Consider the following 16,538-nt stretch of genomic DNA (forward strand, 5'->3'; position numbering starts at 1 on the left):
AGAGGGAACATTGGTGGATGGTCTACTCTATTAGAGGATCAGTATTAACATCTACAAGTCTCTCTCTCCTTTATCTCTGTAGTGGATGGTCTACTCTGTTAGAGGATCAGTATCTCTCTCTCCTTTATCTCTGTAGTGGATGGTCTACTCTGTTAGAGGATCAGTATTAACATCTACAAGTCTCTCTCTCCTTTATCTCTGTAGTAGAAATAGCAGTGAAGGATCACAATGTCTTTATGTTTTAATAATGTTCTTTCAGCTCTCTGCCAGAGGATCAGTCCAGGTGTGCAGTGTGTCACCAGGTGCTGAGGGATCCAGTCTCTATCACCTGTGGACACCGGTTCTGCAGACAGTGCATCACCAGATACTGGGAGAAACCTGCTCCTTCAGGAGACTATGACTGTCCTCAGAGTAGAAAGAGCTCCAGAACACGTCCTGTACTACAGCACCTGAGTGAACCCAATGATGCAAGAGGCTCTGAAAATAGTAAGACAACTTGCACAAGTCAATACCTCAATATGATTTACAGTAGTTAACTACAATAATATGAGGTAATATAAATTACTGTAGTTGTGGAAGGCCCACTTTTCATCCTGTCAACGAATGTTTCTGATTCACATAATTTTTTACTTTTCCTTTGTAGTGGACGACAACCTGCAGAGAGCTATAGTAAACCACAAAGACAGTCTGAAAAGGAGGTATGAATGTGTAATAGGCATTGAAAAAGCAGGGAATCAAAGTCCCCTCAACAGGATTTACACAGAGCTTTACATCACAGAGGGAAAGCTTGAAGGGTTTAACAATGAACATGAGGTGTGGCAGCTAGAGACAGCATCCAGGACACCAACCTCACATGACACAGCAATCCACTGCAATGACATCTTTAAACCCTTACCTGGCCAAGAGAGAAGCATCAGAACCGTGCTGACGAAGGGCATCGCTGGCATCGGGAAAACTGTCTCTGTGCAGAAGTTCATCCTAGACTGGGCTGAAGGGAAGGCAAACCAAGATGTGGATATCATGTTTGTTCTTCCTTTCCGGGAGCTGAACTTGATTAAAGATCGACAGTACACTCTTCTTGGACTTCTAAATTATTTCCACACAGAACTAGACATAGGCAATGCAAAGAAACTCACTGCTTGTAAAGCTATGTTCATCTTGGATGGTTTGGATCAAAGCGGACTTTCATTGGATTTCCAGCGCAACAAAAAGGTGTCTGATGTCACACAGACATCATCTGTCGATGTCCTGCTTACAAACCTCATCAAGGGGAATCTGCTTCCCTCTGCTCTCCTTTGGATAACCTCCCGACCAGCAGCAACCAATCAGATCCCCCCTGAGTGTGTTGACCAGGTGACAGAGGTACTAGGGTTCAATGACTCACAGAAGGAGGAGTACTTCAGGAAGAGATTCAGTGATGAGGACCTGGCCAGCAGAATCATCTCACACATAAAAACATCACGGAGCCTCTACATTATGTGCCACATTCCAGTGTTCTGTTGGATTTCTGCAACCGTCCTTGAACACATGTTGATTACAGACAAGAGCAGAGAGATGCCCACGACTCTGACTGAGATGTCCATACACTTCCTGCTCATTCAGACCAGCCTGAAGAACCAGAAGTATCATGGAAGAGATGAGATGGATCAAGAGGAGCTTGTGGAGTCAGATAAGGAAATTCTTCTGAAGCTGGGGAAGCTGGCGTTTAAAAATCTGGAGAAGGGTAATCTCATGTTCTATGAAGAAGACCTGAAAGAGTGTGGCATTGATGTCAAAGAAGCCTCAGTGTCCTCAGGATTGTGCAAACAAATCTTTAAAGAAGAGTCTGTGTTCTTTCAGAGAGTGGTGTACTGCTTTGTTCATCTGAGCATTCAGGAGTTTCTCTCAGCTGTCTACATATACCATTGTTACACAACCAAGAAAATGGATGCACTGAAGCCCTTCCTCAAGAGAAAGTCTAGAGCTGCGTCTGAAGAGCTAACCTTGGATGACCTGCTGAAGAGTGCTGTGGATAAAGCCTTGAAGAGTAAGAATGGACACCTGGACCTTTTTGTCCGCTTCCTTCATGGCATGTCACTGGAGTCCAATCAGAAACTCCTACGAGGTCTGGTGACACAGACAGAAAGCAGTCCAGAGAGCGTCCAGAAAACGATCCGATCCCTTAAGGTGATGCAGAAGAACATCTCCCCTGAGAGGTGGATCAATCTCTTCCACTGCCTGATAGAGATGAAAGACCATTCAGTACAGGAGGAAATCCAAGCATACTGGAGGTCAGAGAACACATCTAAAATCCTCACACTTGCTCACTGTTCAGCGCTGGCCTACATGTTGCAGATATCAGAGGTGGTTCTGGATGTGTTTGACCTGAAGGAATACAAGACGTCAGAGGAGGGTCGTAGGAGACTGCTCCCAGCTGTGAGGCACTGCAGGAAAGCTCTGTAAGTATTAATGTAAATATCGCATACCATAATAAATTGTAGTTATAACAGTATTTTCATTTGCTGATGTAATTTGTAAGTACTATTGTGACAATTTCTTAGTTTAAACTTCACCGTATGTAGGAACAACATTATTTTAATTAGCTGACTAAACTTTCTATCAGCTGAAAACTCTTCAACAACTTATAACACCAACTGATCAGAAAAAGTATAATTGAGGCATGTATGCAAGGCCTACATATTAGTTGTGCAGGGATAACAGTGTTAGCAGGGAAGCTAAGCGTAACAAGCTAAGCGTAACATTATAATGACTTGTCTGTCATGGTATTTACTCTGTGTTGACAGACTCACTGACTGTCACTTCTCAGACACGTTATGTGAAGTGTTGGCTTCAGTTCTCAGCTCAAACTCCTCACATCTGGTAGAGCTGGATCTGAATGAATGTTATGGCCTGACGGATTCAGGAGTGAAACTGCTCTCTGCTGGACTGGGGAATCCACAATGTAAACTGGAGACTCTGAGGTCAGTGTTCCTTTACTTGATCAGTAAAATCCATGTGTTTCTAATATCATAATGGACCTTAATTTAGTGACTTCTATTTTGATTGCAGTTGCTGTGGCTTTGGGTTTAATCAGCAAAGGTTGCTGGGATACCTGTTTAGTTTATGGTTTGGTGACATTGCAGGTGCCAGATCTCTGCTCATATTATTTCATCCTTTATTTTACTTCTACCCTGAAGTTGTGTAGCTCGCTCTAATTAATTGTGTCCATGGATAAATGTTTTACCCCGGCCTTGACTGCTCCTGTTATCAGCTTTAAATCCAAATCAGTGGAGGGACGTTGGAGACTGGGCCCAGTTGTGGAGTGCTGCAGAAAGGCTCTGTAAATACTCATGTGTTGGTGCTTTCAAGACAACTGAGGTCTCAAAAAAAAACAAGGTCAAATCATGACGTCAGTGATGTTCAGGTCGGAAAGTCAGAGCTCTAGAAAGTTCTAGGAGTTTCCGACATGGAATTCTGAGTTGAAAGACCGTTCAAATAGCTTTTCCCCTGTCGGAGCGAGTTTTTTTTTGTCCCCCGAGTTACCAGTTGTCTTGAACGCACCGAAGTCGGAATTCTGAGATTCCCGAGTTCAGCGTTCCCTGCTGGAAGCGTCTTGTTTGAAGTGTTGCAATCAAGTGAAAGTGACAAAGATTTGTGGTGACTGTTAGGACAAGGGATAACAGCTAAATGAGATCCAACTGTTGCTTAAAGACACACACAATTCTGTAAGCACGAGCGAGGCCACAAATGATGTGTCCAATAACTGACAATAATATACGATTTTTGACGGCTGTCATATTGACACATTCATTATGCCATTATTGGTTTTGTGTTGATTTTCACTATTCACAAGCACGCTTGGCGCCTATACTCCAAGCCACAAGCTGTCACCAAGCTAAGAACCCTGGGACCGCACACCTCCCTCTGCAACTGGATCCTGGACTTCCTGACTGGCCGACCTAGGTAGTGATGGTAGGTCACATCACCTCAACCACGCCAACCCTAACACGGGGGCCCCACAGGGCTTAGCCCCGCTCCTGTACTCCCTGGTCTCAAAGATGGCCGCCTTGCTTCTGGCTCCTAAGCAACTTTGTTGTGTATTATTAGCCCAGAACGTTCTTTTGCATCATCACATACAGACGGAAATAACTTTTGGATATCATAGAGGTGGTTACTCACCAACATTTCAACCAGGAATACGACTTTCCTGAAATGTATCCTTTGTTCGTACCTTCCAAGGCTATTGAACTTATCCCAGAGGCTGCTCCAAGACGCCGCCTGTGGAGAAGAAGTATTCGGAGTAGACTTTTAGTCCGACTCAGGAGGTGTGCACGCCATCCACGGCGTCCAAGTATATTAATCGGTAATGTTCAGTCCCTGGACAATAAAGAAGACGAGCTCAGGGTGAGAATCTCCTTCCAGAGATACATCAGGGACTGTAACATACTCTGTTTCACAGAATCGTGGCTCTCTCCAGATATACTGTCAACGTCCATACAGCCAGCTGGGTTCTCAGTATATCGTGCAGATAGAAATAAAGAACTCTCCGGTGAAAAGAAGAAAGGAGGAGGTGTATGTTTCATGATTAACTACTCATGGTTTGATTGTGATAACGTACAGGAACTCAAGTAATTTTGTTCACCCGACCTAGAATACCTCACAATCAAATGCCGACCCCATTACTTCACGAGATAATTTTCTTTGGTTATCGTCACAGCCGTGTATATTCCCCCTCAAGCTGATACCACGACGGCTATCAAGGAACTACGCTGGATATTGTGCTAACTGGAAACCACATATCCTGAGGCTGCATTTATTGTAGCTGGGGACTTTAATAAAGCAAATCTTTGGAAAACACTTCAGAAGTTTTATCAACACATCGCCAGCAGTACTCGCGCTTATAAAAATTTCAACCATTGTTACTCTCCCTTCAGGGATGGCTACAAGGCCCTCCCCCACCCTCCCTTCGGGAAATCAGATCACGACTCCATTTTCTATAGTCAGAAACTCAAACAGGAAGTACCCGTGCTAAGGTCTATTCAACGCTGGTTTGATCAATCGGAATCCATGCTTCAAGAATGTTTTGATCACGTGGACTGGGACATTTTCTGGATTGGCTCTGAGAATAACATTGGCGTATACACTGACTCGGTGACTGAGTTAATCAGGAAATGTATAGGGGATGTTGTTCCCACTGTGACGATTAAAACCTATCCAAACCAAAACCCAGGGACAGATGGCAGTATTCGCGCAAAACTGAAAGCACGAACCACTGCGTTTAACCACTGCAAGGTGACTGGGAATATGATTGAATGCAAACAGCCCAATTAGGCCCTCCATAAGGCAATCAAACAGGCAAAACATCAGTACAGAGAGAAAGTGGTGTCGCAATTCAACGGCTCACACTCAAGACGTATATGGCAGGATCTCCAGACAATCACTGATTTATAAAGGGAAAACCAGCCACGTCACGGACACCAACGTCTTGCTCCGAGACAAACTAAACACCTTCTTTTCCCACTTTGAGGATAACACAGTGCCGCCAACACGGGCCGCTCCCAAGGACTGTGAGCTCTCGTTCTCTTTGGCCAACGTGAGTAAGACATTTTAAGCGTGTTAACCCTCGCAAGGGTGACGACCCAGACGGCATCCCTAGTCGCGTCTTCAGAGCATGCACAGACCAGCTGGCTCGACTGTTTACGGACATGTTTACCCTCTCCCTATCCCAGTCTACTGTCCCCACTTGCTTCAAGATGTCCACCTTTGTTCCTGTACCCAAGAAAGTGAAGGTAACTGAACTAAATGACTATTGCCCCATAGCACTCACTTCTCTCACCATGAAGTTCTTTGAGAGGCTAGTTAAGGATCATATCACCTTTACCTTACCTGACACCATAGACCCACTTCAATTTGCTTACCGCCCCAATAGATCCACAGACGATGCAATCGCCATTGCACTGCACACTGCCCTTTCCCATCTGGACAAGAAGAATACCTATGTAAGAAAGCTGTTCATTGACTATAGCCCAGCCTCATTAATCTTGGGCCCTGAGTCTGAACCCCGCCCTGTGCAACTGGGTCCTGGACTTCCTGACGGGCCGAACCCAGGTGGTGAAGGTTGGCAACAAAACCTCCACTACGCTGATGCTCAATACAGGGGCCCCACAAGGGTGCATGCTCAGCCCCCTCGTGTACTCCCTGTTCACCCTTGACTGCATGGCCATTCAACTCAATCAAGTTTGCAGACGACACAACAGTGGTAGGCCTGATTACCAACAATGACGAGACAGCCTACAGGGAGGAGGTGAGGGCCTTGGCGGAGTGGTGACAGGAAAATAACCTCTCCCTCAACGTCAAGAAATTAAGGAGCTGTTCGTGGACTTCAGGAGACAGCAGAGGGAGCACGCCCCCATCCACATCGACGGTGTGGTGAAGAACGCGCAACAGTGCCTCTTCAACCTCAGGAGGCTGAAGAAATTTGACTTGGCCCCTAAGACCCTCACAAACTTTTACAGATGCACCATTGAGAGCATCCTGTCGGGCTGTATCACCGCCTGGTACACCAACTGCAATAACCGCAGGGCTCTCCAGAGGGTGATGTGGTCTGCCCAAAGCATCACCAGGAGCCAACTGCCTGCCCTCCAGGACATCTACAGCACCCGGTGTCACAGGAAGGCAAAGAAGATCATCAAGGACCTCAGCCACGGCCTGTTCACTCCGATATCATCCAGAAGGCGAGGTCAGTACAGGTTCATCAAAGCCAGCACAGAAGCTGTTTTTCAGTCTCTCTATCTGAAGGCCATCAGACTGTTAAATAGCCATCACTAGCTGACATCCACCCAGTACCCTAACCAGAACTTAGTCAGTCACTAGCCGGGTACCACCCAGTTACTCATCCATGCACCTTGGAGGGTGCTGCCATATGTACATAGATATGGAACACTCGTCACTTTAATAATGGAACACTTGTCACTTTAGTTATGTTTACATACTGTTTTACCCATTTAATATAAATGTACTGTATTTTAGTCAAGTGCGGTTGAAGAGGCACTGTTATGTGTTCTTCACCACATCGTCTCTGCGGGTGGACCAGTTCAGATTGTCAGTGATATGTACGCTGAGTAACTTGAAGCTTTTCACCTAATCCACTGCGGGCCTTCAAATCCTCAAAACGTTAAACAGCTGCACCATTGAGAGCATCTTGACTGGCTGCATCACTGCCTGTTATGGCAGCCCTCAATCACATGGCGCTACAGAGGGTGGTACGGACAGCCCAGTACATCACTGGGGCCGAGCTCTCTGCCATCCAGGACCTCTATATCAGGCGGTGTGAAAGGAAGGCCTGGAAAGACTCCAGCCACCCAAGCCATGGACTGTTCTCTCTGTTTCCGCATGACAAGTCTTATCGGTACATCAAGTCTGACACCAACAAGCTCCTTAACAGCTTCTATCCCCAAGCTATGAGACTACTAAATAGCTAACAAATGGATACACAGACTGAGTTGACCCTTGTATTTATTTTTACACTGTCTCTTTGTACACTCTCAGACACACTCACACTCCAACACACACAAACATAACATGTGTAGCGTTGCTATTATAAGCTGGTTACCAACGTAATTAGAGCAGTAAAAATGAATGTTTTGTAATACCCGTGGTATACAGTCTGATATACCACAGCGGTCAGCCAATCAGCATTCAGGGCTGGAACCACCCAGTTTATTTATATATATATTACTACTGTTCAAAAGTTTGGGGTCATCTTAGAAACGTACTTGTTTTTGAAAGACAGCAAATTTTTTGGCTAGCATCCCGGAGTCGCCTCTTCACTGTTGACGTTGCGACTGATGTTTTGTGGGTACTATTTATTGAAGCTGCCACTTGAGGACTTGTGGTACATCTGTTTCTCAAACTAGACACTCTAATGTACTTGTCCTCTTGCTCAGTTGTGCACCGGGGCCTCCCACTCCTCTTTCTATTCTGGTTAGAGCCAGTTTGCACTGTTCCTTGAAGGGAGTAGTACACAGCATTGTACGAAATCTTCAGTTTCTTGGCAATTTCTCGAATGGAATAGCATTAATTTCTCAGAACAAGAATAGACTGACGAGTTTCAGAAGAAAGGTATTTGTTTCTGGCCATTTTGAGCCTGTAATTGAACCCACAAATGCTGATGCTCCAGATACTCAACTAGTCTAAGAAGGCCAGTTGTATTGCTTCTTTAATGAGCACAACAGTTTTCAGCTGTGCTAACATAATTGCAAAAGGGTTTTCTAATGATCAATTAGCCTTTTAAAATTATAAACTTGGATTAGCTAACACAATGTGCCATTGGAACACAGGAGTGATGGTTGCTGATAATGGGCCTCTGTACGCCTATGTAGATATTCCATAAGAAATCTGCCGTTTACGGCTACAATAGTCATTTACAATATTGACAACGTCTACACTATATTTCTGATCAATTCAATATTATTTTAATGGACAAGAAATGTGCTTTTCTTTCAAAAACAAGAACATTTCTAAGTGACCCACAACTTTTGAACGGTAGTGTATATCTACATCTATGATTCCAGTCTCCCTGCTCATAAATATGGAATTGTAACATAAGCTAATGAAAAAGTTGGTTTTCTAATGTTACCTAACACCTTCATAAACACAACCAAATGACATTGGCACGAAGGGGGGTCCAATGAGGCTTTTGTAGTTAAATGGATTTATTAGACTGGTGGTTATTGGTACTCCTCGAGACCCGGCTATTAACCCATAGGGTTGTTTTTACTGTCAGGGTACTTTGAGGATGAAATGCTCAGAATGCTTTTGTCTTTGATATTTGTCTGAACGTACTGCTAGAGTGTAAAATACACATATTTAAGAAAAGTCCGGGACAGGTGGTTCAGTGTTTTGATTGAAATGACATTTAAAATGGTAAGATTAACCGTCTTGGCGGCTCTAGTGTTAATCAGGCTTAGGCTGCATCAGGTTAGAATTTTAATGGCGATCAAAGCTCTACTTAAATCCAGACATATCTATACACTTTATATGCTTTAGAATGACACTTACGGTTTTGTCGGGAAAGTCTTGGTTAGCTGGGAGAGAATGTCTATATTTTCGGTATGGAACATTTGTAAAATACAGGGGAAATATTCAACCCTGGTTCTGGTGTTCCGAGATGATCTTTGTAAGAAAAACGGTTTCGTTGGCGGACTAGATTGTCTATCAGCTGAAAACTTTTGAACAAATGATAATACAAACTGATCAAATACAGTTGCAAAATCTAGCCATGTATTCACGTTGTAAACATTAGACGTGCACTGGTAAATGTGTAAGGAATGAAAGCTAAACGTACCGTTATAATACAATGAGAGACAGGTTGTATTTCCTCTGTGTTGACAGACTCACTGACTGTGAACTCACAGACACGTCCTGTGAAGTTTTGGCCTCAGCTCTCAGCTCAAACCCCTCACACCTGAGAGAGCTGGATCTGAGTAACAATGACCTGAAGGATTCAGGAGTGAAGCTCCTCTCTGCTGGACTGGGGAATCCCCACTCTAAACTGGAGACTCTGAGGTCAGTATTCCTGTATTTGGTCAACAAGTGATAACCTTTAATTAGATCCACATATAATGGTTTTATATTTAAATGCTTACTCTGTGTTCATAGACTCACTGGCTGTAAACTCATAGAAGCATCTTGTGAAGTGTTGGCTTCAGTTCTCAGCTCAAACCCCTCACACCTGAGAGAGCTGGATCTGAGTAACAATGACCTGAAGGATTCAGGAGTGAAGCTCCTCTCTGTTGTACTGGGGTATCCCCACTGTAAACTGGAGACTCTGAGGTCAGTATTCCTGTAGTTGGTCAACAAGTGGTAACTGTTCACCAGATCCACATGTTTTTTAAGGACTGAAATACACAATTCAATGTAAATCTGACACCTCACCATCTGACCTTTGACTGACAGTATATATATATATACAGATGTAGACTTTACTGTAGCTACAGTGTATTTGGAAAGTATTCAGACCCCTTAACTTTTTACACAATTTGTTAGATTGCAGCCGTAATCTACAATGGATTAAATAGTGTTTTCCCCTCATCAATCTACACACAATATCCCATAATGACGAAGCAAAAACAAGTTTAGATTTTTTTTGCAAATGTATTAAAATAAAAAACTGAAATATCACATTTACATAAGTATTCAGACCCTTTACTCAGTACTTTGTTGAAGCACCTTTGGCAGCGATTACAGCCTCGAGTCTTCTTGGGTATGACGCTACAAGCTTGGCACACCTGTATTTGGGGAGTTTCTCCCATTCTCTGGGTGGATGGGGAGCGTCGCCGCACAGCTATTTTCAGGTCTCTCCAGAGATGTTCGATCGAGTTCAAGTCCGGGCTCTGGCTGGGCCGCTCAAGGACGTTCAGAGACTTGTCCTGAAGCCCCTCCTGCATTGACTTGGCTGTGTGCTTAGGTTCGCTGTTCTGTTGGAAGATGAACCGTCGCCCCCAGTCTGAGGTCCTGAGCGCTCTGGAGCAGGTTTTCACGTGATGCTTGGCATTCAGGCCAAAGAGTTCAATCTTGCTTTCATCTTGTTTCTCATGGTCTGAGTCCTTTAGGTGCCTTTTGGCAAACTTCAAGGGGCCTGGATACTTTCCGAAGATACTTATTTATTTTTTTTAGCTGAAACTTTTTATTTTCAAAGAATAGCAGTGTGATTTTGAAATCATGTTTAACTCTCTGCAGCTTGTCGCTCTGTGGAGTCGAAGAGGAAGGCTGTGCTTCTCTGGTCTCAGCTTTGAGGTCAAACCCTTCACACCTGAAAGAGCTGGACCTGAGTAACAATCGCCCAGGAGACTCAGGAGTCAGACTGCTCTCTGCTGGACTGGAAGATCCACACTGGAGACTGGAGAAACTCAAGTATGTAGAGGGTTTGTTTTAATCTGTGTTGATAATTGACATATTGTAATAGAGCTTGAGACCACCTGAGTGGAGAGACAGGTACTGTTGATCAGAGTAGCATAGTACTATCACCATCTTTGTATTAAACAGTATGGGCCGGCGTCAGAGGTCTGAACACACCAACACACAAACCACAACCTGAGAAAAACATTTAGATACAGTACTTTATTACAAAGTTTATTACAAAGTTCAAGTTCATAGGATAACGTAGATAAGATGTGAGGTGGCCTACAAAGTGTATGTAGTCTGTGATTCAACCTGAGCATCAGTAGGCTATGTGATTCAACCTGAGCATCAGTAGGCTATGTGATTCAACCTGAGCATCGGTAGGCTATGTGATTCAACCTGAGCATCGGTAGGCTATGTGATTCAACCTGAGCATCGGTAGGCTATGTGATTCAACCTGAGCATCGGTAGGCTATGTGATTCAACCTGAGCATCGGTAGGCTATGTGATTCAACCTGAGCATCAGTAGGCTATGTGATTCAACCTGAGCATCAGTAGGCTATGTGATTCAACCTGAGCATCAGTAGGCTATGTGATTCAACCTTAGCATCAGTATGTATCAGGAATAAATAAGCTCTGGTATAATGATAGGCTGTGTGGATTAACAAATTCTGTGGTATAATGATAGACTATGAGAATCATTACGCACTAGAAGGTGACACGTTGCACAAAAGTGATCCTCTGCAAACATGTGAATTCACTGCTAACAGGGACCATTAGCCCAGTACACACCATGGTGATACAGTCATATAGGACCCAGCCCACTTTAAGACCCACAGTCTGCAACAGCTTTGCTCTAGTTCAGGCTAATTATTTAAGTCGGATACAAAAGAACATGCTACAGCAAGCAGCCTGCTCTATTCCGAAGGTGTAGGGGAGAGGATGAGCACCTCTTGAAACCCAACTATTTGATCTGGTCCCCCAAATTCCCCCTCTACCTGCCTTTATCCCTGGCAGCTCTACCCAGCAGCGAATGACAACCTCCCCCCATTAGAGTGAGTGCAATACAGAGACTTGTAGGTTATGGGACCCAACGCTCATCAAAGCACCAGCTCCCCTCAGTCACCTGCCTGAACTCTGCCTTATAACAGCTTCTCAGAGACCCAGGCGGAGGTGGGCAAGGAGGCACAGGCAGAGAGCAATTACTTCATGATTTGGTGAAATCATTCCTTGCGAGCTGTAATCACAATCCTGGTTGATAATTGATCGTTACCAGGTTAGTTAGGATAATTGATAGTTATCAGGTTAGTTATGATAATTGATAGTTATCAGGTTATGATAATTGATTGTTACCAGGTTAGTTATGATAATTGATAGTTATCAGGTTATGATAATTGATAGGTATCAGGTTAGGTATGATAATTGATAGTTATCAGGTTAGGTATGATACTTGACATGTACTGTGAGCCAGACATACTTTACTTACCACCACATGGACAATGTGATATGCTGACCGTCTGTGTGTGTGAGGCAGAGAGAGAGAGATTTACTGCCTGTTCTCCTGCTCCCCTTACAGTGTTGAACCTGGTGGAGTGTACACAATCAAACCTTGGCCTAGAAAATGTGAGTGTTGACTGATGTGAAGAATTAGCTTGTTATTACTCAGTATTATTTCAAGTAAGGGGTTAGAAAATTATTAAATAATTTTTCAGAGCTTGATTGATAAGTAATGTATGCATGTGTGGTTACCCTAATAGGACTTCACTCTGTGGTTATATTTTGCAGTGTGTCTGTTTTATATGACCATACAGTATAACGTATCATCATTCAGCAAGTCTTAACTTCTTCTGGCTGCAAGCCCGAGGCCGGCCACAATATGACAACAGCCACTTCAAGTGCAGGGCGCGAAATTCAAAATATATTTTTTTGAAATATTTAACTTTCACACATTAACAAGTCCAATACAGCATATGAAAGATAAACATCTTGTAAATCCAGCCAACATGTCCGATTTTTTTAATGTTTTACAGCGAAAACACCACATATATTTATGTTAGCTCACCACCAAATACAAAAGGACAGACATTTTTCACAGCACAGGTAGCATGCACAAAGCCAACCTAACTAACCAAGAACCAACTTCATCAGATGACAGTCTTATAACATGTTATTCAATAAATCTATGTTTTGTTCGAAAAATGTGCATATTTGAGCTATAAATCAGTTTTACATTGCAGCTACCATCACAGCTACCGTCAGAAATGGCACCGAAGCAGCCAGAGTAATTACAGACACCAACGTCAAATACCTAAATACTCATCATAAAACATTTCTGAAAAATACATGGTGTACAGCAAATGAAAGACAGGCATCTTGTGATTCCAGCCAATATTTCCGATTTCTTAAGTGTTTTACAGCGAAAACACAATATAGCATTATATTAGCTTACCACAATAGCCAGAAACACAAGCCATTCCCCAGCAGCAAAAGTTAGCGATCATAACAAACCAGCAAAAGATATATAATTTTTGACTAACCTTGATAAGCTTCATCAGATGACAGTCCTATAACATCAGGTTATACATACACTTATGTTTTGTTCGAAAATGAGCATATTTAGAGCTGAAATCAGTGGTTATACATTGTGCTAACGTAGCATCTTTTTCCCACAACGTCCGGATATTTTTCTGGCACTCACATATTCTGACCAAATAACTATTCATAAACATAACTAAAAAATACATGTTGTATAGGAAATGATAGATACACTAGTTCTTAATGCAATCGCCGTGTTAGAATTCTAAAAATAACTTCATTACGATATGCAGTTTACGTTATGGCGAGAGCGTGCCCAAAACCTGGCCGCAAACTACTAGTTCACATGTATGACAGATATATGAAATAACATCATATAATGGTTCCTACTTTTGCTGATCTTCCATCAGAATGTTGTACAAGGGGTCCTTTGTCCAGAACAATCGTTGTTTGGTTTTAGAACGGCCTTTTTCCCTCTCGATTTAGCAAGCACACTTGCCAAGTGGCGCAAATCTCTCCATCGTCAACAAACTCAGAGAACGAAACACGGCAAAACTCCCGAGAAAATTTCAATAATCTGATTAAACTATATTGAAAAAACATACTTTACGATGATATTGTCACATGTATCAAATAAAATCAAAGCCGGAGGTATTAGTCGTCCATAACGACAGCTTATCAGAAGGCAATACCAGGTCCCTTCACGCGCTCTCCAGAAAACAGGAAACTGGTGACACGTCATGCCGAAAGCTATTATGCGACCCCAGATCAAGTTACACACTCCATTTCTTCTCTCACTGCCTGTCGACATCTAGTGGAAGACGTATGAAGTGCATCTTAACTAATAAATATCAAGGACTTTAATAGGCAGGCCCTAGAACAGTGCATCGATTTCAGATTTTCCACTTCCTGTCAGGAAGTTTGCTGCAAAAGGAGTTCTGTTTTACTCACAGATATAATTCAAACGGTTTTAGAAACTAGAGAGTGTTTTCTATCCAATAGTAATAATAATATGCATATTGTACGAGCAAGAATTGAGTACGAGGCCGTTTGAAATGGGCACCTTTTATCCGGCTACTCAATACTGCCCCTGCAGCCCAAACAGGTTAAATACTCTTTGTTTGGTCCTTTAATACCTAGAAACATTAACATTCTGATGTGGTCCTGGAATACCTAGAAACATTAACATTCTGATGTGGTCCTTTAATACCTAGAAACATTAACATTCTGATGTGGTCTGGAATACCTAGAAACATGAACATTCTGATGTGGTCCTTTAATACCTAGAAACATTAACATTCTGATGTGGTCTGGAATACCTAGAAACATTAACATTCTGATGTGGTCCTTTAATACCTGGAAACATTAACATTCTAATGTGGTCCTTTAATACCTAGAAACATTAACATTCTGATGTGGTCCTTTAATACCTGGAAACATTAACATTCTAATGTGGTCCTTTAATACCTAGAAACATTCTGATGTGGTCCTTTAATACCTAGAAACATTCTGATGTGGTCCTTTAATACCTGGAAACATGAACATTCTGATGTGGTCCTTTAATACCTAGAAACATTAACATTCTAATGTGGTCCTTTAATACCTAGAAACATTAACATTCTGATGTGGTACTTTAATACCTAGAAACATTAACATTCTGATGTGGTCCTTTAATACCTAGAAACATTAACATTCTGATGTGGTCCTTTAATACCTAGAAACATTCTGATGTGGTCCTTTAATACCTGGAAACATTAACATTCTTATGTGGTCCTTTAATACCTAGAAACATTCTGATGTGGTCCTTTAATACCTAGAAACATTCTGATGTGGTCCTTTAATACCTGGAAACATTAACATTCTTATGTGGTCCTTTAATACCTGGAAACATTAACATTCTGATGTGGTCCTTTAATACCTGGAAACATGAACATTCTGATGTGGTCCTTTAATACCTAGAAACATGAACATTCTGATGTGGTCCTTTAATACCTAGAAACATGAACATTCTGATGTGATATGAAGATGATTTGTAATATACCTGGTCTTCTCCATCAGATGCCTGTGATCTCACACTGGACCCAAACACAGTAAACATAAAGCTCTCTCTGTCTGAGGAGAACAGAAAGGTGACACGTATCGAAGAGGCTCAGCCGTATCCTGATCACCCAGAGAGATTTGTGGACTGTGAACAGGTGCTGTGTAGAGAGGGTCTGACTGGACTCTGTTACTGGGAGGCAGAGAGGAGTGGGATAGGGGCTGATATAGGAGTGACATATAAAGGAATCAGCAGGAGAGAAGGAGGGGATGAGGACTGTGTGCTTGGACTGAATGACAAGTCCTGGAGTCTGAGCTGCTTTAACAACCGTTACACTGCCTGGCACAATGATAATTACACTGACATAGACGTCCTCTCCTCCAGCTCCCACAGAGTAGGAGTGTATCTGGACTGGCCAGCCGGCACTCTGTCCTTCTATAGAGCCTCCTCTGACACACTGACCCACCTGTACACTTTCCACACCACATTCACTGAGCCCCTCTATCCAGGGTTTCATGTTTGGTGTGACTCCTCTTTGGTGTCCCTGTGTCAGGTGGTCCCTGTGTCAAACACAACATGATGTTTAACTCTAATCAGGGTCATGTTCAGTAAGACACTGGAACAACAATTGATATGAACTCTCTAGTCATGAGTTAACAGTTGATTATTACATCTAAATATTAATGATTATACACAACTGAAGTTGATAGACGTAAAATAGTAATGAATAGAATGTATCACCACTGTTGTTAAAACTTCTCATTTAGACATCATTGATCGTGCTGTTATTGCTTTTTCATGTTTGTAAATATTCCTGTCTGTCAAATTGTTGACAAAACAATCCTGCTTCTGTATAAATACAATTCCACTGAATGAAATGTACATGTGACAGACTAATAAAGTTAATCAACCAGATGAAAGAAGTGCAGTTCTCAATGTTTTATTTTTAATAAGAATATGACATTTAAATCAATGGAGGCTCCTCAGAGTAGGAAGGGGAGGACCATCCTCCTCCAGTGAACTTCATACAAATAAAAATGGTAAACATTTAAATGATATAATTTTTAGGCAAAACTATACTAAA

General features: G+C 42.5%; 1 protein-coding gene across 1 annotated transcript; it reads left to right on the plus strand.

Annotated features, from left to right (window-relative positions):
• Positions 1–215: 215 nt before the first annotated feature.
• Positions 216–16,066, plus strand: LOC120044102 (NLR family CARD domain-containing protein 3-like). Its single transcript, XM_038988691.1, has 7 exons — positions 216–486; positions 644–2,438; positions 2,784–2,960; positions 9,373–9,546; positions 9,640–9,813; positions 10,720–10,904; positions 16,008–16,066. Coding segments are annotated over exons 1-7 (2,565 nt in total). The 5' UTR covers positions 216–485.
• The last annotated feature ends 472 nt before the right edge of the window (positions 16,067–16,538 follow it).

Source organism: Salvelinus namaycush, chromosome 3 (genome assembly GCF_016432855.1).
Source record: "Salvelinus namaycush isolate Seneca chromosome 3, SaNama_1.0, whole genome shotgun sequence".
Lineage (NCBI taxonomy): Eukaryota > Metazoa > Chordata > Actinopteri > Salmoniformes > Salmonidae > Salvelinus > Salvelinus namaycush.